Genomic DNA, 26,603 nt, shown 5'->3' with positions numbered 1-26,603 from the left:
GAAATCCCACAGAACTGCTATAAACTGCACAGAGAACCGTGTGGTTTATAACTTTGGTTTGTATGTAAGCAGGCCAACTAACCTTTTGGGGCACTTTCTATTGATTTGGGGTGTGTGTGTGTGTCAGTTTTTAATATTAGCATGTCTCAAACTCTAGCATGTATTAAATAATCTGGGGTATTTATTAAAAATCACCCAGGTGGGGCTGTTAAGACAGTCTGTAGGCCACACTTTAACACTAGTTTAGATCTTCTTTAAAGAACTTTTCAGATCTAAGATGCTATGTCTGTGTACTTATAGCCAGAGAAAATTTCTAGAGGGGTAGGTCCTCAAAGGAATTCTTAGATTAGCTGGAGCAATCACCAGAGGAGCTTTTTAAAATTTCTGACACCACACCCTAGTCCCACTCATAACCTCTTTAATAAGAACTGAGGGGGTAGAGTGCTGGGAAATTGGGTGTTGTTAAAAATTTTTTTCCTATTGGATTGTGATGCCCAACCAGAGTTAGGAACTTCAGAAGTTGCTAGCCTAGAGAATGCTTTCCATTAACTAGTTGTTAACTACACTGACCCATAGAGAAAGGGCCACATGTATGGAGCTTTAAGACTGTTGGGCAGCTTCTCAAGTGGGGGATGGGAAGCAGCAGGTGGTGGGCTGTAAGGTATGATCTGATTGTCAACTGGAGGTGTCCTTGTAGTACTACTTAGTGGTATAAGAACAAGACATAGAGGGGACTAAAGGGACCCGGAAATAAGGCATTGATGGTGAGTCAGCGAATCACAGATGCGTGAGATATGTAATTTAGGAGACATTAAGATGAGCATGGTTCTTGCTCTCCTCTCTCCCGTAAAAAAAAAAAAAAACAAAACAAAAAACCAAAAAAAAAACCTTGTAAAAAAACAATAATCTATTGAATCCAAGTTTTCTTTTACCCTTTAAAATGCCATTCCTCCTTTTTAAATATAAAAAATTTAGGCTTACTGACTTGGCTGTTGGTCACATTAACTTTTCAAAAATATATAGCTATGACAATGCTAGCTGACCTCAAAATAGGGCAGTGTATTCTAACTACATTTAACTGCATTGTTGTAATAAAGACTGTCTTAGAGAAAATACAATTTTTTGAGCTGGCATAGAAGTGTTTTAAGAAGAAAAACATTTGGCCATGAAATCCTAGGTTCTGTACAAAGTTTCCCAACCATTCAAGGATCGCCGCCTGCTTGTTAAGCAAGAGAGGTTATGAATCAGTGTGGCATGAGTCTTATCTTCCTAAGTAGGTCCGCTGGTTCTAATAAAAGGTTGGAAAGTAATCTCAGATTTGTATACTGATTTTACACGCTTATTTATCTAAATCTGCATTCTCCATTGTTAAGAGTCCATGGTTACCTATTTGTAAAAAAAATAATGGAACTACATTTGCTGCTTGCAGATTCACAATGTAGGCAGGAAGACATGAAGAAAATGAAACTTGTACAGCATTTACCAAATTTGCTGCTTACGGAAACTTTTGCTTCTGTGTAAAAGTCACGGTAAATGCTGACATAGGTAAATTTAAGGGCAGTAGGAAAAAACTTCCTTAGAATTGTCAAAAAATTGTTTCTACTTGGTTTTATAATCAATGAATCAATGATTATAAAATTGTACGTTTAAGATGTATTCAATGGGCTATATAATTTTATTCTAAAAGTCATATTACTTCAACAAGTTGATTATTTGTATCGGAGGGAGACTAACTTCTATATAGAGTGTATACTTTCTAAGAGCCATTATTTTTTAAGATTTACATTTTAAAATAATTTCAGACTTACAAAAAAATTATTTTAAAATGTGCAATGGAGCCTGGCCAGTGTTGCTCAATGGTTGAGCATCAACCCATGAACCAGGAGGTCACAGTTCAATTCTCAGGCAGGGCACATGTCCAGGTTTCGGGGTAGCTCCTTGGTAGGGGGCATGCAGGAGGCAGCTGATCAATTATTCTCTCTCATCATTGGTGTTTCTCTCTTGCCCTATCCCTTCCTCTCTCTGAAATCAACAAAAACATATTTTAAAAAATTATTTACATGTGCAATGGATTTCTATTCTTCCTCCAGATTCCCAAAATATTAACAATGCACCACATTTTCTTTATCATTCTCCTTTTCTCTATATACATGTGTTAAACACACACACACACACACACACACACACACACACATTTTTCCCTGAACCATTTGGGAGTATACTGCTGACACAATTCTTTGTTTCCAAATACATTCTTACATGACCACAGTACAAGTATAAAAAATTAACACTGATTTCACACTATTAAACCTATCTACTATTAATCTATAGATCTTATTCAAATTTTACCTACTGTCCCAAGAATGTCCTTCATAACAGCAAAAAATATATTTTTCCTGGCACAGGACATCTAATAATGTCTCTTTAGTCTCCTCTAATTTGAGAGAGTTTCTGTCTTTTTGTGTTTTTCATGACCTTATTATCGTTTTCTAAGAACACAGACCATTTTCTACAGTGTCCCTCCACTGGATTCATCCGATGCTTCCCCATGATGAGGTTCAGGTTATGCACTTTCAGCAGTAATTACACAAGTGTGTACCCTTTTCACGAGACACATGATGCCTATTTGTTCACTACTAGTGATGCTAACTTTTGATCACTAAGTTAAAGTGGTGCCTGCCAGCATTTTTCTACTTTAAAGTGTACAATTTACTCTGAGACAATGTAGATATTCAGCTTTCCATTAAACTTTTACCTACTAGTTTTAGTATCCATTGATGACTCATGCCCAAAACAATTACCACTATGGTAGTTGCCAGATGATTATTTCTAAATATAGTATTCCTCTTACATTAGCTGTCTTTCTATTGTAAGATTCTTCTCTTCTCCCATTGATTCATTTATTTCTATCTGTATAGACTCATGGTTTCTTGTTTTATTCTATGGGTTGGAATTCATTACTGTAATCCTTTACTTTCATGCTTAATTATCCCAGATTAGATGGTGGAATATACCTCAATCTTAATTTTTTTTTAGCCATTTTCCCATCATTCTTTGAGCATTACCTTACTTTTTAACAGAGCAAGATATTTGAGGCTCATTTTGTCCTTTCTCTGCCCCAGGCTAGGAATCAGTAATTTTTCTAAGAAGCACCCTCCTTTTTTTAAGTAGAAAATTTGGAAAACAAGATCTGAATGCTAGGTATTCTCATTGTTACTGGGCTGTCACTGTTTCTAGGCCTTCAGAGGACAAAAGTAAATATATGTATATATGTGTACATGAATTTCTAGTTATTTCTATTAACCTATATCTATGAAAAAAACATGAGTTCATAATAATGTTTCCAATTCCAATCCACCACCACAGGGAAAAACCTATCATTTATAATTACTATCTTGAAACTATTTCAAGCTCATAGTCATTAAACTTGCCAGGCTGCAGAATAGGAGCTCTGAGATGCTCTGGAACTTACTAACTCACACTATCTGCTAGGCACTTGGCTACAAATATGGGCGTGAAAAAGACTTTCTCCCTATACTCAAGCAGATCAATCTACAAGAGAGGACAGAAGAAAAAAATAAACTTAATGCAGTACAGTAAGTTCTACATTAGAGGTATTCAGTGTTCTACAGGGGCAGAAAGGGGGCTCTCAGAGCAAACCGAGTAAACTGTATTATTTCAGAAAAGGAAGTAAAAATGGGCTGCTCACACTGCTCACTGGAAGAGTGCTTAGATTACTGTGTGTTTGCATGAAATGAAGAACGCAATTTGCTTCTGAGCAAACATACATTTTATGGAGAGCTCTGATGTATCTAGAAGGGTCTTCTACATTGACTGAATTCACCGAAATACTGCTTAGCTATGACAATACTTACGCAAATAAACTCTAGGGGAATCAATGTTAGCTTGTGGGACCACAGTTAAGTTCCGTTTTACTATGCCCCTCCCAAAAACCACAAAGAAAGGGGAAAAGTTTGGACTTTTTCAAACTGCCTATTATCACGTGATGGACTCCCCCTCTTCTTTATACATTAAATAAACCAGATTATTTTTCATTGTATTGATTACCACCCTCTTGACTAACAGAACTTATACATAGGTTTTATCAAATTTAAACTAGAGTTTGAAGGAAAGAAAAAGAGTGTTCAAGTATATGTCTAGAAAGTAAAAGCTAAGAAAAAACATTTTGAGGTAGAAAACATTAGGATAAGGGATGAGAACAGGATTTTATTATTTTTGTTGTTCTATACATAGTATCCCTATCAAAACTTACCACCAGAGCTTTCTAAATAAATACATGTGGGCTATCTCCTGGTTGTGCTCCTCTACCAGTTTCCCTTTGTTGTAAATCTGCTCACTCTAATGTTGCTTATTTTGCCATTTAGAAGTCCTGGTCTACAGAGCTGTTTTGTAGGGTGTGTAACCATCACCAGGACTAGGATGCTGATCTGCATGTGACTTGCTGTCTCTCTTTCAACTACAAAATTATTCCAACACCACAGAACAAAGTGAGATGTACATACCTTCTTATCACTATCAGAAAGAGTCAACATGACTGAAATGTTTACTGATTAGGTAGCCTTAAATCATAGAAAATATAAATCCTTTAGTCACAAAACACCCATGATAAGTAATAAATTCAAAAGTTAACAAGGACATTGAAGTTTTTCTCATGCTTTTTTTCTTACATAATTTCAAGTAACTACAAAACCTAATGTAGTACAGTAAGTTCTACATTAGAGGTATTCAGTGTTCTATGGGGCAGAGAGGGGGCCCTTAGAGCAAACCGAGTAAACTGGATTACTGGGTGTTGGAAAGAGTCCTCAGCCATTGTTAGCTGCCTCTAGGTGCACACGCACTGTGATCGCTACAGAGGTGGTCAGGCTGTGTCGAAGGTCCATGTGGTGAGAGCAGCAAGAGAGCTACAGAAACACGGGTCACATATACCGGCTTACACAGGAACAACAAGAAAAACGAACCACCGAGTGGGGACTTGAACTTGTTTAATGATGAATGAAATCTGCTTTGAAAGTGATAATTTTTCATTACTTTATTAAATGCCATATTCATTTTAAAGGCTTTAACCATCCATAATCACCATGATACAATATGTGTGTGTATATAAAAATACTCATTGAACATGCTTTAAGAGTTATAATTGTGTTTTGAAACATGCGAATGTAATATGATTTGATATAAAAAACCAACTAATCAGAAGCACACACAGAAAACCACACTGATATGTTTTAATAAGAACCCATTGCAGATTCTGGGATGATTGTTGCATGCATGTCCCTAGTCATGTTCGATTTCTCCTTCAGCTGTGATTGGAGTAATGTGTGTTCCACAACACCGATTCTAATGTCCATCTGAACAGTTTCCTGCTTCAGCTTTGTTAAGCTCTGTTTAATCTTTACCAAAGGAGCTGCAGAATGAAAATAACATGGAATAAAAATATTTATTTGGAGTAGCATCATATTACAGAGTTGTAACACTTCCCCCACTTGGTCTTAAGCCAAAAATAGGGTTAAGAACAGCCAACAACTTACTGACATTCACACCATTTTGCTGTGGCATTTTAACCACCTGAGATCTACAAGATGGGAAATGATACAGGATTTGAAGTACTGAAGCTGAACTTCCTGTCTTTTCTATGGAAAGAGTTGCTAAACAGGTGGTTTAGGGATGTCTTCAATTTTTTTATGGATTGGTACATATGTCTGAAGGGAAAGGGATACAGCAGAAGAAAAAGAAAAGAAAATTATCTTTGAGATATAATGGGTTCATTCAACCATACTGAAAAACCCCTACATATCCCCTTTTGAAAATGGCTCAGTATATCCTATGTAATAAAGAGCTAATATGCTAATTAGACCAAACAGCAAAACGACTGTCCAGACGACCTTCTGGACGAAGCTGGGGCCGCGAGGGCCAAGGCAGCCGCAGCTGCGAGGGCTGAGCCCCTTGCATGAATTTCGTGCATTGGGCATCTAGTACCATTAGAAAATCTTTCTAGAGTCTAGAAGGGCCTTAGGCAATCACTACTGGGCCAGGTCAAAATAACTAGCTCATGATGGAGGATGATTACTGAAGGATTATTAATTTTTCTCTATTTGACCTCTGCCCAGTCAGGTCTACTGGGGAAGAGGAAAAAAAAACCAGAGGCCATCAGATCACTGCCCGTGTGTCATTGGGGCACACACTTAGTGCTCTTTTGTACATGAAATGGGATAATGAAGCTCATTTGATGAAAACAGACCAGAATATTTTTTTAAATTGACACAACAAAGTGCATAAATATTTCCTACTTCATTTGAATAGAAAAAAAACCCTACATACAGTTAAAATGGCTCTTCTCAGCTGATTTATAAGGAAAAACAGTATACTGACTATCATTTTGGCACCATGTCTCTCTCCCTAACACATTCATTTTAAAAAGCAGACTCCCTACTTATTACGACCGTTTTCTCTTGCTCATGTTCTTCTTAAAATGAGTGTGTACTTACCACCATCAGTCATACTGCTACCTTTTTCTTCCATTTCTTGCTTTACCTTTTCTAGTTCTTCAGTAACCTTTCATTGAAAAAAAATTTTTCATGAGCAATGAATTTTAATAAACTTTCAAAAATTTTAAATGCTGCATTAAAAAACTTAGAAATAATATACACATAAAGACTATAGAGATATTAGGAGTATTCTGGACATAATTTGAGTAAGAAAAAGTATGCAGCCATACAAAGCTTTTTATCTGCTGAGAGTGCTCCTAACGTTAAGTTCACGAAATTACTTCCTCATTAACTTTCTCAGGTGGTAACATGACAGAATAATAAAAACTAAACTTTTGTCTCAAACCTTATAGTAATCTCATAGCATCTACTCTGCCAGTCTCTAATAATCAGTTATTAATTAAAATAGTATAAACATTCTAAAAAGATTTTGAATCTCTAAAGATCTACAAGATATCTTTCTTAACATTACAGTTTTATAAGAGAATATGCCACCTTTATCTCTATAGCACACTAAAAATAATGTGTATACCATATGGCTATGTATAAAAATATTCTATCTGCTCTATCCAAACCATGAACTCCAAGAGGCATACTCTGCTATCATATTGGTTCTTATCTGTACTCCATATAATACTCAAAATTATACAACTATTATTAAAAGACATCCAAAATAGCATCGATATAGGTAAGAAATATCATCTTGAAAAAAATGAAAAATTTTTATATAATCTAGAACTAAGCATAATTATTGTGACTTAGTGGGCTTTATTTTTTATCATACCAGTGAGTAAAAACTTCCTTGGGAAGAAGGTATTCATCCAAGTAAAGCAAATTAATTTTTTCCAGTACCTGATATGTTACAACTGAGGATAACTATCCACTCTGAAAGAATTGAATGACTCCCTGGACTCCCTTCAAGTGTTAATTTACTCAACCTCAGTGAGCACTTCATTTCTATATAATATTTAATTTGCCTAGAAGCTCCACAGGATTAAAGTATAAATATTTTCAAAGTTATATTTTTTATATTTTAAAATAACCATTTACTCCTCAAATAATGTCTATAAAAGAAGCTTAACTGTATTATATAGAAAAGTTTGTGACAATTATACTGGATTGTAATAAAAGATAATCCTGGATTTTGTCCCACATTGGCTACTGACCTTATTAAAGGTATTTTTTTTCTCTTTCAGCTCTTCAGTGAAAAAATGGGAACAGATATTAGGTTTTACTTCTCTTTCAAGATGATGAAAATAAATACACTATATATATATTTTTTTCCAGGAGTTCTCAGAAGGCAAGGGTTCCACATCACTCCCAATTTGTAGAGAGAGAAATACTCAGTATCACATACACATTATCAATAATCACTAAAAACAAATCTTGGATCTAGAAGACTAATATTGAAAGCTGTTATAGATATTTAAGCCAATGCTCTACCTACTCTTCTATATATCAATTATAATCATTATGTTTAAGAAAGTTAAGGAAGGTTATAAATTTGCTAATATTATCAGCAGGTTTTATGTTCAATTTAATAGAACTTCAGGCAGTTTATGGAAACAAGTAGAATATACATACATAATTGATTCATTGATTTAAAAAACTAGAAATTTTCTCCTAAAGAAAAAATTCAAAGCCACAGAAACAATTATTGAAACAACGCAAAGTGTAGCAGTATTAAAGCATCAGGGCTCTGGTGATAGAGGAGGAGTCTGCAAGAGCACACAGCATGTACCTCAGACAGCAGTCTGGTCCTCTCAGTCACTCCACCATTTCCTTGCTGGTATCGCTCCCTTGCCTGAGAGAGAAAACATTTTGTTTAATGACAAATTCACCACAGAAACAGAGTACTTAAATATGACCTCTGTGTGTTTGCTATTTCTGCATACCATTTTGTGACAACCCCTCCACTCATTTATGAACACATTTGTGGAAGTGACATTTAACTGTAGTTATTTTATGTCCTTAATAGGCACCATGTATTTAAATAAAGCACTATAAAATGATGAACTACTTTAACCTTCACATACTGTCTGTGTAACTGACACGGGCATGGTTCACAATAAAAACTGTCCTCGGCCATTAGTTTACAGTTTAGGAGAGAGGCCCTTGGTCGATCTAATTTGTGTCCTATGCAGAGAAAACCAGTTTTAAAAAAATCAATCATAATAGAGCATCAGGATCAGCAATTAATAAGGATTAACAAACAGTATGACAGTATGCAATATGTTTTTGGGAGCTAATTTAACAATCAATTATTTAATAGCAAAGTTTGAGAGATACATGGTGGCTTTAGTCAGATTTTTACAGCATTTTAAAAGTAAAAATATCCATGAATAGATGTGTATGTGAAGAAATAATTAAACAAATAACAATAAAAAGGTAAAGATTACTTTCTGCTTGGTCTTTGAGAAATTCTGAAAGTACAGAAGTATGTCAAGTTTATTTCCATATTTTTATCCCTTAACCTTGTCTGCTGAAAGAAAAAAAAATGCCTTCAACTGACATTTGCAAGTCAGTTCTTACTATTCTTCAACATCAGGAAGGAGGGGGCATAAATCTCAAAGGAAAGCCTTTAGATCCCCACTTCTGGGACAATAACTGCTGTTTTCAAAGGCTGAAGGCTTCATTTTTTGGTTGAAATTCTAAAACTTTGAAAGGATTAAAAAATTTGCTCATTTCATTAATTAAACTGCTTGTCTTTGAACGTGTCTCACTTTCATATTGCTTATTACATGGTTGTAAGTCATTATGGCAAGAATGTCTTTTCCCTCTGACATATGTAAATGCGTAGTATTCTTTATCCTCCCACTCATATGGTAAATTAACAGCAGATAGAAACAAAACTAGGTGTCCTGACCCCTCTGTTCCTGTTCTAAGTCATATTGCCCAAAATATATGCCTTCATTTATTTAAATCAAATGAAGAAATTCATTTAAAGACTTCTAGGAGATCATTTCTATCACATGTAATATGGAAATGACAAGTTTTATCATTGGGCTTCCTAAAGTGGGCAGAGAATCAGTATACAGTAAGTCCTCACTTAATGTTGTCCATTGATAGGTTCTTGAACACTATGGTCTTAACCAATTTTACCCTAAGCTAATTGATAGAAACAAGAGTTAAGTTCTACGGCATAGTTCCGTACATTAATTAGCCTATTGTGAAAATTGGTTTTGTTTACACATCATTTTGCTTAAAATTGCAGTTTCCAAGAAGCTGTCAACAATGTTAAGTATGGACATACTGCATTGATGTTTGTGAAATACATTTCACAATTTTCCAACGAAAAGTGCTGTGTCAAGCTTAAGGATTAGGGTCATTAATTGGAATAAATTCCTGGATATCATTCTTAAGTTACCTCACTCAGCTGAGCTTGAGCTGCACGATATTCTTGAACCAAGTGCTCAAGCTGACTATTGATGTACTTTTCTCGGCTGCCGATCTTCTCCAGAGTCCTTCCAATTTCATTATGGAGTTTGTCCAAAAATCCCTAGAAATTCCATGTGACTTTAGTAGATAAAAAAATTCTCATATTTTTCAAAAAAAAGTTTAAAATGGATTAAATCTTCCTCAATCCATCCCACAAATCCTCAACCACTAAAGAAGACAGTTTGAAATTTTTAAGAGCAAAAGAAGTCTGTAGTAAGAAATATAGTCAATTTTCAGGAAACTCCATACTGTCTGGCACCTGGCAGTGTTAGTCAATTCATTCATTTCTATGCATATCTAGAATAGATGTAAGGGGAATAACATGACTTTCTTCTAGCACAATTCAAACAAGGCTGCAATAGTCCAGTTGGAAGTAGATCATTAAACATAGCTCTAGTCTGAGACCCACAAATTCTCATTCAAATTTTGCTTCTTTGTGGTATACTCTAAAAGTCCTATTTCTGGCAGGGCAGTAAGCCTGAGGAAGCTGTGGATTCTAAGCCTGGTTGGCCTGGCACTCTGTTATTCCTTGGAATTCAGAGAGGAAAGAATGATGAAATGTTTCTCTATATACTAGAGGCCCAGTGAATGAAATTCATGCACTCGGTGGGGGTCCCTCAGCCTGGCCTGTGCCCTCTCACAGTCCAGGAGCCCTTGGGGGATGTACGACTGACGGCTGATGACCTAAGCCGTCCAGTCAGTCGTACTTCTTTAGCGCTGCCGCAGAGGTGGAAGAGGCTCCCGCCACAGTGGCTGTGCTCGCCAGCCGTGAGCCGGGCTTCTGGTTGAACGATGCTCCCCCTGTGGGAGCACACTGACCACCAGGGGACAGTTCCTGCATTGAGCATCTGCCCCCTGGTGGTCAGTGTGTGTCATAGCAACCAGTCATTCCGCGATTCGGTCGATTTGCATATTAGCCTTTTATTATATAGGACTAGAGGCCCAGGGCACAAAATTCATGCACTCGGTGGTGGGGGGGTGTCTCTCAGCCCGGCCTGTGCCCTCTCGCAGTCTGAGAGCCCTTAGTGGATGACTGACTGATGGCTTAGGCCCACTCTCCACGGGAGAGGCTCCTGCCACCACCACTGCACTTGCCAGCAGTGAGCCTGGCTCAGGGCTTCTGGCTAAGCAGAGTTCTCCCTGTGGGAGCACACTGACCACCAGGGGACAGCTCCTGCATTGAGCGTCTGCCCCCTGGTAGTCAGTGCATGTCATAGCGACCAGTCATTCTGCTGTTTGGTCAATTTGCATATTAGCCTTTTATTATATAGGATGGTCTGGTTGATTACCTCCCACCTACCCACGATCGGGGCTGGGGAGGGACGCGGGAGATTGGCCAGCTGGGGAGGGGCCGTGGGAGGGCTCCAGGGCACGTCCGGCCGATCTCACTCAGTCCCAATTGGCTGGACCTCAGCAGCAAGCTAACCTATCGGTCAGAGTATCTGTCCCCGGACCGATACATGTCAATACATGTCATAGCAACTAGCCTACTGGTCAACTGTCTGTCCCTTCAGCGCACATCATAGCGAGCGTTTGAGTGGCCTTAGCATATCATTGGCATATTATGCTTTGACTGGTTGATTGGCCAACCGATGACTGGACACTTAGCATATTAGGCATTTATTATATTAGGCTTTATATATATACTAGAGGCCCGGTGCACAAAAATTTGTGCACTGGGGGGGGGGGGGTCCCTCAGCCCGGCCTGTGCCCTCTCACAGTCTGGGACCCCTCAGAGGATGACCACCTGCTGGCTTAGGCCCGCTCCCCAGGGGATTGGGCCTAAGCTGGCAATCAGACATCCCTCTGGCAGCCTGGCAGCCCCCGGGGGATGTCCACTTGCCAGCGGTGAGCAGGCCTAAGCTGTAGTCTGACATCCTTAGTGCTGCTGAGGAGGCGAGATAGGCTCCCACCACCACCGCTGTACTGGCAGCCATCAGCCTGGCTGTGACAGAGCAGAGCTCCCCCATGTGGGAGCGCACTGACCACCAGAGGGCAGCTCCTGCATTGAGCGTCTTGCCCCTGGTGGTCAGTGTGTGTCATAGTGACCAGTCATTCCCAGTCCTTCTGCTGTTAGGGTCAATTTGCATATTACCCTTTTATTATATAGGATAGAGGCCTGGTGCACGAGAGGGGGCCGGCTGATTTGCCCTGAAGGGTGTCCTGGATCAGGGTGGGGGTCCCACTGGGGTGCCTGGCCAGTCTGGGTGAGGGGCTGAGGGCAGTTTTCAGGCTGGCCAAACCCTCCAGCGACAGAAGCTCCCAGCCTCTCCTTTTTTTCTTTTTTTTTATTCTGGGATTTATTTACCTTCTATAATTGAAACTTTGTTGCCTTCAGTGGAGCTCAGAGCCCCATGGCAGGCGGGAAGCTTGGCTTCCTGCTCGCTCCAGCTCTGTGGCCACGGCCGGCTGAAAGCAGGTATCTGGGGTTTATTTATCTTCTATAATTGAAACTTTGTTGCCTTCAGTGGAGCTCAGAGCTGGCCGGGAAGCTTGGCTTCCTCCATCACTGGAGCAACCAAGCCTCCTGCTCACTCCAGCTCCGTGGCTGCTGGTGCCATCTTGGTTGGGTTAATTTGCATATAGTCGCTCTGATAGGCTGGTGGGCATGGCTTAAGGCATAGTGAAGTTATGGTCAATTTGCATGTTTGTCTTTTAATATATATATATATATATATATATATATATATATATATGAAATATATATATATATTGGAGGTCCAATGCACAAAATTTGTGCAAGGGCCTTGGCCCCTGCCACTGCGGTGGCCGCTTCTGCCTCGCCCCTGTTTGCTGCCTGCCACCGTGGCCAGGGACCTCTGCTGCCTCTGCCTCGGCCCCCGCTCGCCACGGCTTTGTCTGGAAGGAAGAATGTCCAGGAAGGAAGGATGTCCAGAAGGATGTCCAGTATAATTAGCATATTATGCTTTTGTTATTATATATATATATATATATATATATATATATATATATATATATTAACTATATATCTAATATATGTAATGTAATATATATACCACTTTTATATAAAGTTACCTTTCTTGAGTTGGTTTAAGTGTTTAGGGATGTGGAAATTAATATGATACATTCAAATCAGTAAGCTCCTAAAGGGCAAAATTTGTGTCTTTTTTCTTTCATGTTCTTCCTTAATAGGTGTTCCACAGAAGAGTCAACGTATATTCACATACCTTGGTTTCCTTTAGAGCAGATTCAATTCCACTTTTGTGCTGGTGCATTTGGTCAACATGGATTCTCCAATCCTATAGGCATAAGAGCATATAGGAACAAATGAAAAACATTTCTTTCTTTTGTCTACTTTTTTTGAAGTTGTATACTTTATTTTAAATACTTTGGTTGCTGCCTTATTTCAGGTGGGAGTCCTATATATAGATTGCAATCAGATTATAAAGAAATACATATAGAGCACTGTAGAATAAAAGGTTCTAAATAAGTATAAATTATTTTATGTGTTCACAGAGTGATGTCTGACAATTTGAATGTAAATTATTCCTGCACTGTTGGTGGTTAATATTTATGACTATCCATCAAAATGAAAAAGAAATCTAATTACTAGAAAAGAAATACTTGTTTAAGCAGTAACAATTATGTTTGCTAGAAGCAATGCTGGAATCAAGACTCATATATCTAATATTAGCTTGTCCCTTGGAAATAAAATGGGACCCTCTTTTTCAGTAAGACTTTGGAGTCTGTCTTAAGAAAGAAAGTCTATAATGATTTAGAGTTCATATATTTTGAGATATTTTGTACTACTAATAGATTGATTGAATTAGTGTGCATATTTGAAACATACTCCAAAATCTTAATTTCCTACAAGGTATCTTTAAAATTTTTGGTTTACCTTACCACAGGTAGTAATTTTAAGACTTGAGAAATACCCACTATAAGAGAACAAATATTATACTAAGGTAAAGTGATGGAACCAAGATACTCCTCTATCACCTACACCCACTCCACTTTGCTATCTACAGTATTTTGTGAAGAGAAAAGTATTTTGTGACTAGTCCCATTCTGATTTCTTAACTTTGAAATATGGGAAAGTGATTATAGGGTAAAAAAATCCTTGGGCACATTACACATACCAGTTATAAAATTATAGGAAAGCTGCAAAGAACCACACAGAGCACCTACTCTCACCTTTATCATTTCTCTGATAAGCAAATAGAGGCCCGATGGCAGAAAGTGGCATGCCCAGGCCACACAGATAGTGATACACCTGGGTCCGAAGCCAAATGTACTAAATCCCCACACAGTACATATTGGCAGTTCAGAGTTAATAAAAAGAACAACTGGCTACTTGACATCAGTGAAGGTGCTAGAACAGAGAACAAATCAGTACTTTCCTTTGTCCTTAAGCATTTTTCTGTCTCATGATCAAAAGGTATCTCATAATATGAAAGCTGGAAAGGACCTTACAGATCATCTACTCATCCATTTAACAGTCATCTAGTGCAGTGTTTTCCTTTTACGGTTCAGGGACTGTCCACCGCCTGTCACTTTGACTAGATAGATCTGGCAAGGAACAGGCCCCTCCAACTCAGCAGTCAACACTGGAACAGGGAAGAGGCTCAAAAGGCTGGCCTCCTGCAGCTGGACCAAATGGGTGTTAAATCTCAAAGTGGACATCTGTTAAAGTCCAAGCAAGCATCTTCACAGATAAAATAAACCTGATGAGTATAATTCTGTAATTAATTTTTTAAAAGTACTCATCCTGCCTGATTCCAAAAAGAATTGTAACTCAAGTATTCCTATCAGTCTCTGTATCTGTCCATATATACATATAAACATGCACACACACTCACACTCACACACACACACACACACACACACACACACACATTTTGTTTTATTTTTTATTGTAAGTGATGTATTTAAAATAGTTGGTGTTCTGCTTTTTCTACCCAGCATTTTCTATCCAGCAAATAAAATATTGTCTTCACAATTTGACATTCAAAGTACTTCAAGAGACACAAGCATGCCTGACTCATCTATGTATAACTATGATAACTTACATTGACGTTAAACTCCATGGAGAAGCTGGCATTTCAGTGGAACCTTGAAGCATGAGTAGCATTTCAACAGGGAGGATAGAAGGGGAGGCATATTGTAGGCTGAGGGAGAAACAAGTACAAGGAGAAAATAGGAAAATATACAGGGAGCAAGTAGGCCAGGCTGGCTAGAATATAAAACACAGTTTTTGGATGGGGTTGGGTGGGGAGGGTGAATCTCAAGGACATAAGCTGGGGAGAGGTTAAATTAGATCAATGGCTTTAACTAAGGAGTATGGATTTTATCATGTGGATAATGGAGAGCTATCAGAGATTTTGGGTATCAGTTTTAAAGACAAGTCTGTGTTTTGAGAAAGTAACAGCATGAAGGACATATTAGAGAGGCATGAGACTAAAGACAGGTTGGAGACCAGTTAAGAGGCTGCATAATAGTCCACATGATAGATTAGCAGAGTTTGAATCAGAGCAATGTTTGTAAGAATGGAAGGGAAGGAATGGATTCGAGGAACAGTGTAGAGACAGAATTAGCAGGACTTGAGGACTGAGGGGAATGTGGGGAGGCTGAAATGGAGGTGGAAAGTAGAGAGAATGTGTCTTTAAGGTTTCTAGCCTTAGGAACTAAGAGGATAGTAACATTGCACTGTGACAGAACAGAATATATTTCAGGGAGTCAGACATGCTAAGGAAGTTTGTTTTGGACTTTTTAACTTGACAAGCCACTGAGACATTTGGGTTTCTTGTTGCCATTTAAAATGGAAAGCTGTATAGGATGTACTGGTATAATTATCTGCCAGGTAAGTCTGAATGTTTGTTTTATTAAAATCTTCAACATGGACACATTTTCTAATGTATAGTTATAAAAAAATCCTTAAAAGTGTTGACACTTTAACCCAGCAATTTCATTTCTGGAAATTATTCCCAAGAAAATAATTGGGTATATACACACAGGAATAACTTCTTTGTAAAGATACAAAAGCAGAAGAATCTCTAAATACCTAACAGTAGAGGACAGTTTAAACTATTTTGTAATACTCATTTCACTGCTAAGTATAAATGCAGTATAATACCATTTGTATAAAGCTCTAAACCAAGCTATAGCAATATACTGTTTATATATATGTGAACACACACACACACACAATAAAAAGCTATTGACAATACACAACTCTGAGGCCAGGGGTCCCCATGGGTGGGAAGGAGCAGCAGCAGAGAAGCACACAGGTGACTTCCAGGGTGTTGTAATTGCCTAATTCTCAGGTTGGGTAGTGTAGTGCATGTGTGAATGCTTGCTTTATGTTGGACTTCATAATTATGTATGTATTGCATATTAAAATGCAAAATTCATGTTTTAAAAAAATACTATATATAATAAAAGCCTAATATGCAAATTTTCCCCTTGGGCGGTCGTTTGACCCGGAGTTAGACCTGGAGTTCAACTGCTCACTATGATGTGCACTGACCACCAGGGGGTGGTGTGGAACATGTGGGCATTGGCGACGTGGCACTGGCAGTGGGGCACTGCCGGCCCTGATGGGCCCTGATGAGAGCGGGACTATAGCAGGATGGTGGAACAAGTGAACGGGCAGTGCCAGGTCAAGGCAGGTGCAAGCAGGGGCCCAATCACCCTGCTGATTGCCCCGCAGGTGATATGGTGGAGCAGATGAAGGGACAGCACCAGGCCAAGGTGAGGTGCCAGGTGGGGAGTGGTGGGGCTGCGAGGCTGGGGGTGCGAGCTGGGACCTGATCTCCATAAGCCATCCCAAGGGACCCCACCCATGCACAAATTTGTGCACCAGGCCTCTAGTATTTAATAATATACAAAAACACATGCTACCAGCATATCATAAAGTGGAAAAACATTCCCAAAAGAGTATATTTATTAGGTGGCCAATTTGGTAAAAATTAGTATTTGTGTATATTATATGTCTATATGTATGTGTGTATTAAGATAGATAGTTGAATATTGTTGTTTTAAATTTCTTCTTTATTTTTCCAAAAATTTCCAAATTTCCTACAAGAGAACTTTATCACTTTAATCAGAAGGGAAAAAAAATCAGTAACCTTCTGGATACCCAAGAAGTTCTTGAAAGAGGCTTAATATAGTTATAGTGGAAAATATAAATAATTATACTTGTAACATTTTATTTTTAAAATATATTTTTATTGATTTCAGAGAGGAAAGGAGAGGGAGAGAGAGATAGAAACATCAATGATGAGAGAGAATCATTGATCGGCTGCCTCCTGCACACCCCCTACTGGGGATGGAGCCCTATGTGCCCTTGACCAAAATCGAATCTGGGACCCTTCAGTCTGCAAGCCGATACTCTATCCACAGAGCCAAACCAGATAGGGCTATATTTGTAACATTTTAAAAACATGAATATAAAAAGGCAAAATATAAGCTTTAAAAAAACTACAACTGAAATGGTTAAAAACTTTATAAGGGTTTGTGATAAGAATGAAGAAGTGATGGGTTTTAATGATATGTAAGGAATTGATCCCCCAAATAAGTAATAGTAAAAAGAAACTGTTCAACAATGATAATCTTACATTAGTAGAAAATCCATTAAGTTACAACACACTTTCATATATCTTTCTTTCTTTGATAAACACAAAGGTTTGGATCACTAAGTAGGCATATGCATCCCTTCTTCTTTTTTTGCTTTTCTTTCTAAAATTTATTTTAAATTTATTGGGATGACAATGGTTAATAAAATTATATAGGTTTCAAATGTACAATTCTATGATAGATCATCTGTATATTGCAGTGTGTGTTTACCACCCAAAGTCAAGTCTCCTGTCACCATATATTTGACTCTCTTTAATCTTTTCCGCCATTCCCCACTCCCCTTTCCCACTGGTCACCACCATAATGCTGTATTTATGAGTTTGTGTTTGTTTGTATTGTTTGTTACTTTCAGTTTTATATACCACATGAGTAAAATCATATGGTTCTGGACTTTTTCTGTCTGACTTATTTCATGATATTTTCAAGTTCCATCCATGTTGTTGTAAATGGCAGTATTAATCCATTGTATATATCTGTTCAGGTCCTCTGTCCATTTTAATTAGATTGTTTGTTTTTGTTGTTGAATTGTATGAGCTCTTTATATATTTTGGACATATCAAAGGTGTTGTTTGCAAATGTCTTCTCCCATTCTGTTGGTTGTCTTTTTGTTTTGATGATAGTCTCTTTTGCAGTGCAGAAGCTTTTAGTTTGATATAGTCCAATTCAGTAATTTTTGCTTTTACTCTCTTTGCCTTTGAGATCAAATTCATAAAATTCTCTCTAAGACTAAGGTCCAAATTTGGTAACCATTTCTTCTATGTATTTTATTGTTTCAGGTGTTACCTTTAGGCCTTTGATCCATTTTGCGTTAATTTTTGTGTATGGTGACAAATAGCAATCTAGTTTCATTCTTTTGCATATGGCTTTCCAATTTTCCCAGCACCATTTATTAAAGAGGCTTTCTTTTCTCCATTGTATGTTTTTGGCTCTTGTTGAAAATTATTTGCCTTATTATATGTGGGTTTATTTCTGGGCTCTCACTCCTGTTCCATTGGTCTGTGTATCTGTCCTATCAATACCATGCTTCTTTTTCACCTCTATCCTTCTCTCTAAGAGGATTATGTGATCTGCTGGCTGGTGGTGGGAGTGTAGTTCCCTGCTCCACTAATGCTGTCCTTAGCTATGTGATTCTCTTTGGTCATGGAATGATGGTGGCATAGGACATGGCCTATGCCAGGACTACGCAGAAGCTATAAGAAGCATCCACCAGCTCTCCTGCCCTTTCTTTCAGCCATGATACCAGGCATGTCCCATATAAGGGTTATCCTTTCAGTCTGGGTCTAGGAATAAGAAATATGGGACACAGCTGGAATAGAGCTGCAGCTGAGCCACACATCAGCAGACATGTATCTTAAGTAAAAATAATGGCCCAGCCAGCATGGGTCAGTGGTTGAGCACTGACCTATGAACTAGGAGATCACAGTTTGATTTCCGGCTAGGGCATATTTCCAGGTTGTGGGCTCGAGCCCCAGTGTGGGGCATGCATCCGATCAATGATTCTCTCTCATCATTGATGTTTCTCTCTCACTCTATCCTTCTCTCTTCTGCTCTGAAATCAATAAAAATATATTTAAAAAAATAAAAATAAATAAACCACTACAATTTTGAGGTTGTTTGTGATACAAAAAAACTGAACATGCATACAAATTTTACAATAGGAAAACCAAGAATCAGGTTAATGACCTTTCCAAAGTTTCATGTCTGGGAAATGGAAAGCACTCCCAAACCAGTGCATTTTCCACATATTACATGCTGTTGTTCTTTGTATGAAAATGAATTATCAAACAGTATCTAAGGTAAACCAAAAATTGTTTTTTGTTATATATCAAGTGAGACCCCACTGGTCACTGGAGCTTACTGGTCACCTATTCCAAAGTGCTCTAAGTGTGTTTATTAAGCATCATTTCTCCTTTCTATTGAAATTGAGTTTTTCACCTCTCTATGGAAATGAGAAGACTAATAATAACACAGAATATCCTTTCTTCAGACTTTCTATTTTTCAAAATCCTTTCATGCAAAATCTCATGTATAATTCTCTCTGTCACTTGGGAGGTAGGTAGCAAAGACAACATAACCATAAGCTCCTCCCCACTCCAAATTCTTTAGCACCAAATTATAAATCTCTTTTTCAGAAACAGGAGAAATGTGATGATATATCTGCAGATGGTGATTCACAGCATACCATAAAATCAATATGTATGAAATCTACTTGCAGCTGTTAAGGTGACTGGCAGGACTATATGGTCTCTGGGTTTTACTTTAACAGAATAACACCTGAGTGATTTCCTTTGCATATGCAGACATTTTGCTTCTTTGTTTAAAGCACCAACTCAAGACTCAAAGCTCCTCTGAATCTGCAGGGAGAGACTGAAACATGAGCTAGGGATGGCAAGTGGAACTTATTCTCTGTATAAGTTTCACTAATTTACAACTTTTAAAATGTCAAGCTGTCAATATTTTTCACCCAGTTTGAGCCTCTTCATGGGTGGAGAGGCAGAGTGTGAAAGGACTCTTGGTAGAAAACAGGCACCTTTGTGTGCACTGGGATGCTTCTTCCTGGCCTAGGAGCAGTCCACGCCAGAACACACTGACTCTAGCAGTTCCCGGCTACTGGCCCCTTCTGCTCCAGCTCCCAAGAGCAAGGCCCATGGCTCTGATTGCTTACATCACAGAAATGTTACTTCGCCATCTACTCTACCTTTCTCCTCTATTCTTACTGTTTCTTTCTCTATTTTGTTATGAATAATTACTAATAAAATCTTAATTCAATGTTCCTACAGTTTTATTTTAGTGAATATAAAATATATACAAAGGCTTTTATGGGCTTCCTCCATTTAAAATACTTAACCCCATTTTTGTCATAAGGCCCTTGTTTCAACTCTGAATTCACTTTCTCTAGGGATTCGCAAGATCACTCTGGGGAGAAAACCCTGCACCTCCATTTCACAGATTGGGGAGCAAACTGAGATTGTGTGATTTTTACAGTGTCAATCACAAAATAAATAGGAAACCAAACATCCTTTCTCTCACTTACAGATTTTCCATTACACAACTGCCACTTTTCTTTCCTTACTTTGTCACCCAATTTCAGTGAGAGACACAAGAAACTCTGACAACTCCCAATTCAAGTTTGCACATTAAATAAATGTTTCTTAGGTTGGCTGTTTTGCTAAAGCCTAGATGCTATAGAGATTTGTTGCTTCTAGTCTTCTGTGGACGAAGAATCCCAGTAGCTACGTTGTTAGAGTAATCTCTAAAAAAAGTACATGTAAGCTCCAGAGAAGGATTTACAGGGGGAATGCTCTCCTATAAATGAAATGCATGAGCTTTACCACACTGTTTTTTGTAATACCTATTTTGACTACCAGAAACCTTTTTTAGCTCCTAGTAATAGTGGGGAAGGGCAGGGCATGTAATGAGAATAGAGCCACAGTTGCCTAATAATTACTCACCTTACTAACTATAGATAAGAAATTTTCTTACAGATCCTGGGAAACTGGAGGATGAAACAAGGCTGTAAAAAGATAAGATGCCTTGATGGGTTCATTACTCAGAAAAGAAATACATTTTGCGAACAGACCAACGACAGGACACGCTTTGATTTGGTTGCTGTGCCAAGACCCTGACCCCCTCCAGGAGTTTTTCTCAAGAACACTGATCATGCTCCAGTCCCAGGAATGGGCTCAGCAGGTTGTACCATCATAGAAGATTAGCCACCTTGTTATCGGACTTTGAGCTCCTGAAGGCCAGACTGCAGATTCTACCTTCCCCTTCCCATGTTACACTTGCAGCTCCCAGCTACATGTAGCTATCTTCTCCAACTGGTGAGGGGGGTGAGTGCAGATTTTTGTGGGTGACCAACTGCTCTCCCCATTCTGCCACATTATTGGGATAAACACTCATGTATGATTCAACCCTGTCTCTGCTTAATTGGTTCAAGTAGTGACAGGCAGCCCAGAACCCTTGGTTGTCTGGTTCCACCGGCTTAGGTACAAAGTAGTCCCCCAATAGACACATCTACTCTAAGATCTTTTAAAGTCTAATAATAATAACTTCAATGTTAATATTCAAGGAATGCTTAGTGTTAGGCACTATGCTAAGAAGCACTATCCATACACCATCACATATAATTCACTTAAAAACTCTACTAAATGAGGAAATTGATGCATAGCTACTTGTCAGTAGACTACCCAGGCTCACATAGGCAAATGTGTGGTAGAGCCCAAGTCTGCTATATCATAACGTATAATTTCCCTGATGGATGTAGTAAAGTATAACTAAAATTTGGAAGGGGTGATGGTTAAAGGAGACATTAGTTTTACCTGTAGCATTTGAATTTTTACAAAAATATATTTAAGTATAAATCGTATAATGAAACAATGAATTTAAAGCATTTTTAGGATAAACATGTAATTAAAAATTTTCTCACAAAGAAATATCTAGACTCAGATGACTTCATCAGTGCATTTTCCCAAATATTTAAGAAAGAAATAACAACCTATACAAACTCTATCAGAAAACAGAAAAAAGGGGAGAGGGGAAGCAATTGCCAACTTGTTTTATGGGGCTTGCATAGCATTACACTGAAACCTGACAAAGATACCTTAAAAAAACACACAAGAAAAATTACAGATCAATATTTTTTATAAAGATAAGTATAAAAATCCTCTACAAAATACCAGCAAATCAAATCCAGTAATATATCAAAAGGATACTATATCATGATTAAGGTGCATTTATTCAAAATGCAAGATTAGTTACTCAAAAATCAATCAATATAATCCACCATAACAAGAGAGAGAAAAAAGGAGATAAATCATATGATCATCTCAATAGGTTAAGAAAAAGTCATTTAAAAACTTAATATCCATTCATAATAACTCTTAGCAAATTAGAAACAAAACAGAAGTTCTATAGTCTATTAAACGATATTTATAAAAGTCATAAAGCTAACATCATTATAATGATAAAATTGTAATACTGAAAGTCTTCCCCCCTGATAATACCACTTATTACCAAGATAGAATTCTTAGCTAATCTATTAGGTAAGATAAAATAAATAAGAAAGAGAGAAAAGCTTGTGAAGAAATAAATAAAACTGACATGATTTATCTGCAGATGATATAATTATACATACAGAAAATGCAAAAGAATCTATAAGCCTATTATAGAATGAATAAGTGAATTTAGCTGGAGATGTGTATGTATACTATACACACACACACATGCACACATAATTGCATTTTTATATACCAGCCACAAATAAACAAAAATAAAATCTAAAAAGATACCATATTTAATAGCATCAAGTACCAGGGGTCCTCAAACTACGGCCCGCGGGCCACATGCAAATACAAATATTGTATTTGTTCCCATTTTGTTTTGTTTTTTTACTTCAAAATAAGATATATGCAGTGTGCATAGGAATTTGTTCATAGTTTTTTTTTTTAAACTATAGTCCGGCCCTCCAACGGTCTGAGGGACAGTGAACTGGGCCCCTGTTTAAAAAGTTTGAGGACCCCTGAAGTAGAACAAAATAATAAACAACAAATAGACCAAAGTAATAAAACAGTGTCCAGATATAGATCCCCATATACATGCTTCTTTTTATGACAAAGTAGTACACTGTTCACTTTTCTGTAAACTGGGTAAATTGCACATACATATGAAAATCAAATAAATCTTAAGTTCTACCTCACACCATATACAAGAATCAGTGCTAGAAGCAGAAATCAATGCAAAAGGTAAAACAGTAAAGATTCAAGAAGAAAACACAGGGCCAGCCAGCGTGGCTCAGTAGTTGAGCGTCAACCTATAAACCAGGAGGTCACAGTTTGTGAGCTTCTTCCCCAATGTGGGGTGTGTAGGAAGCAGCCGATCAATGGTTCTCTCTCATCATTGATATTTCTGTCTCTCTCCCCGTCTCCCTTCCTCTCTGAAATCAACAAAAATACATTTTTTAAAAAAGAAGAAAACATAGGAGGATATCTTCATAGCACTGGGGTAAAGATTCTTAAATAAATCATAAATATAAGCTATAATCCCCTCTCCCCCCATTTGAGTATAGTATTAAAGTTTAGCCACTGTTTATCATAATATAGCAATAAGAGTGAAAAGGGAAGCTAAAGAGTAGATATTTGCAATACATATATCAGACAAAGGACTCATGCCCTGGATATAAAAAGAACTTCTATAAGTCAAAAGAAAAAACAGACAATCCAATAACAAAAGATCACAGAGGATATCCAAATGCAAAATAAGCATATGGGATACGGTCATCAGGAAATGTAAATTAAAATGACAAGGAGACATCCAACATATCTACTGTGATGACAAAATAAAAAAGACCAAGACAATGCTGAATGTTGATAAAGATGTGGAACAAATGGAACTTTCATACACTGCTGGGAGAATAAATTTGTATATCCACTTGCAAAAACTATTTGGCAGAGTCTGCTGAAGCTGAATATACACATACACTATGACTTAGCAATTCAACTTCTGGTAGAAATTTTAGTAGAAATGTAGTGTACATGTTTACCAAGAGATATGTCCAAGAATTTTCAAAGCACTATTATTTATAGTAAGTCCCAAACTTTAGTTCACGTAAGTCCAGATGCAGGCTACTCTGAAAGGGCATGACCTTGGGTTAGGCAACTCTCTGCCACTGTAGGCACAGACAGCTGGAGATTGTCTATTAACTATACTCTCTATGGCTGGGCAGCAAGTACTTGCTTATAAGGGTATCTGGACAGTTCACATGTTTCAACCAGTGATTAAAATTATGACTGTAGCTGCAGTAATAGGGAGGTAAGGCCAGGTGCATGCTGCAGTCCAGAAGTGATCACTCTCAAGATTCCATGTGGAATATTGTTGCTCCTGTGACATGTGTAACACCCCAGACACAGTCAGTGATAAAATTCTTCGGAAATCTGATGGCGGGAAATCAGGTTAAGTGAAAGAGGCAGAGAAGATAGCTTAATAAAGGAAGTAGTGCATATCTAAGTTCACCATAGCAAATATTTCTGAGACAGGTCCTGCTTTCTGCAAATATATAAGTAGCATATATATTTCCCTCCTCCATGGAGAACACTCCCTTTCCTAGTAACAGAACATTACCTGTATTCCCTTTTTGCCACTTTGTACAGTTTTGCAATCTCTTCTTGTTCTATTAATTTTCAGCTTCATCACTGCTCACATTTCTACATTTGTATGTATGTGTGTGAGAGAGAAAGAGAAAAAGAGATTGTCCATTAAATTAAATAACTTTTTCATGAGATTGAATTACTTTCTTAATGAAAAATGCCCATCAGGTTGTGGGATAATTACAGATTGTAGCTTTCTGAATTTTTAAATGAGACATTTTTCTTTCATTGCCAGAAGCTTAAATACTTCTGTGGCATACACTTGTGATGTGAAAGCGTGATTTTTCTTTATAAATGTTCAAAGAGCTAAACATAGGACTTAAGAGTTGAGTGTGTTTGTGTGGTGTATGTTGTATGTGTGTATTTGTTGAGGGGGAGGGGGGTAGGAATTATGATTGCTGCAAATACATGTTTCCTCAGGAAAGTTCCTGCTTTCCAGATATTCCTCTGGTTGTAGAGGAAAATAAGACAGTGTGCACAAAGTTACAAGCACAGGCTATCATAACAATCACTGGTATTCTCACACCTGCCTATAATTGACCTAAAACTGGAGATCCATAATCTCTAAGTAAAGTACCCTGCTAGTTAAATACATTTCTAATTTACCACCTGTTACTAAAGCGTTTTCATATGTAGACTCAGACTTATTATTCATGCTTATTCCATACACACCTATTTTATATGACCACAAATCTTCTGAGTGAGGCTTTCTAGACTTTAGGAGTCACATGCCAGAGAAGAGGTCTGGCCAGGCAGACAGGGAGTGAATGGGGCCTTCCTTCTGAGAATGCAGGCACAAGTCAGAATGTAACTATTTCACAGGATGGTGAGTAACCATGACGGACAGTTGGAAATGATAGTGGGGAAGGGCAGGGCATGTAATGAGAATACAGCCACAGTTGCCTAATAATTATTCACCTTGCTAACTATAAATTAGAAGTTTTCTTACAGACCCTGGGAAACTGGAGGATGAAACAAGGCTGTAAAAAGATAAGATGCCTTGATGGGTCCATTACTCAGAAAAGAAATACATTTTGAGAATAGCCCAAGGATAGGACACGCTTTGATTTGGTTGCTGTGCCAAGACCCTGACCCCCTCTGGGAGTTTTTTTCAAAAATGCTGACCATTCTCCAATCCCAGGAATGGGCTGAGCTCTCTGTAACATCATAAATTAGCCACTTTGTTATCGGACTTTGAGCTCCTGAAGGCCAGACTGCAGACTCTACCCTCCCTTTCCATGTTACACTTGCAGCTCCCAGATGCATATAGCTACCTTCTCCCTCGTTTGTATATTACTAGCCAACTGATAAGGGGGGGTCAGAGCAGATTTTTGTGGATGATTTGTTGCTCTCCCATACTGCCTGCTCATATATGATTCAATCCTGTCTCTGATTAAATGCCTCAAGTAGTGACAGGTAGCCTGGACCCCTTGTTTGTCCAGTTACAGAAGGAACAACCTTGACAGTTCCTCTCAATTTCAAGAATCTACTAATCAAAACTTTGATCTCACACTGATACTCAAAAAACAAACAAAAGATTTAAAACATAAAAGTTATCTGCGTATATGAAGAACCAAGAAACATAAGTTTTACCTTGGCATAAGTTAACAAATATAATGGGATAAAAACTATGGGAGCAAAATTTGTCCAAATATAAGGTGTCCAAATATATATGTATAGACATACATTTTTGATAGTTCAGTTGATGTTTCTCTTTTCAGATTTAACCCACTGGAATTAATAATTATTCAAAGTGTGTATAATTATTTTGGGAAACCCTATAAGAAATTTGTAATAAGACACAGTGATAGAACTACTCTATATTGTTGATTAAGAAAATGAATCAAGCCAATTAAAAAGTGCATTTTATAAGGCAGTCCAATGATAAATGGTTTCTGCTTCAATTCATATTTTATAT

The 26,603-nt window shown here is 37.8% G+C and overlaps 1 protein-coding gene across 1 annotated transcript in view; it reads right to left on the bottom strand.

Moving 5' to 3' along the window:
• Positions 1-4,987: 4,987 nt before the first annotated feature.
• The window catches only part of IFT57 (intraflagellar transport 57), a 69,178-nt gene continuing 47,562 nt past the window's right edge, over positions 4,988-26,603 (bottom strand). Inside the window, exons 7-11 of the mRNA XM_081085226.1 lie at positions 13,133-13,204; positions 9,874-10,005; positions 8,248-8,310; positions 6,507-6,573; positions 4,988-5,425 (exon numbers count right to left, since the gene is read on the bottom strand). Coding sequence (XP_080941352.1) covers positions 5,247-5,425; positions 6,507-6,573; positions 8,248-8,310; positions 9,874-10,005; positions 13,133-13,204 — 513 coding nt within the window. The 3' untranslated portion in view covers positions 4,988-5,246. The remainder of the gene's footprint in view (positions 5,426-6,506; positions 6,574-8,247; positions 8,311-9,873; positions 10,006-13,132; positions 13,205-26,603) is intronic.

Source organism: Myotis nattereri, assembly GCF_964212035.1.
Source record: "Myotis nattereri genome assembly, chromosome: 3".
Taxonomy (NCBI): Eukaryota; Metazoa; Chordata; class Mammalia; order Chiroptera; family Vespertilionidae; genus Myotis; species Myotis nattereri.
The sequence above is the reverse complement of the archived record's forward strand: the minus strand, read 5'-3'. Positions and strand labels throughout refer to the sequence as shown.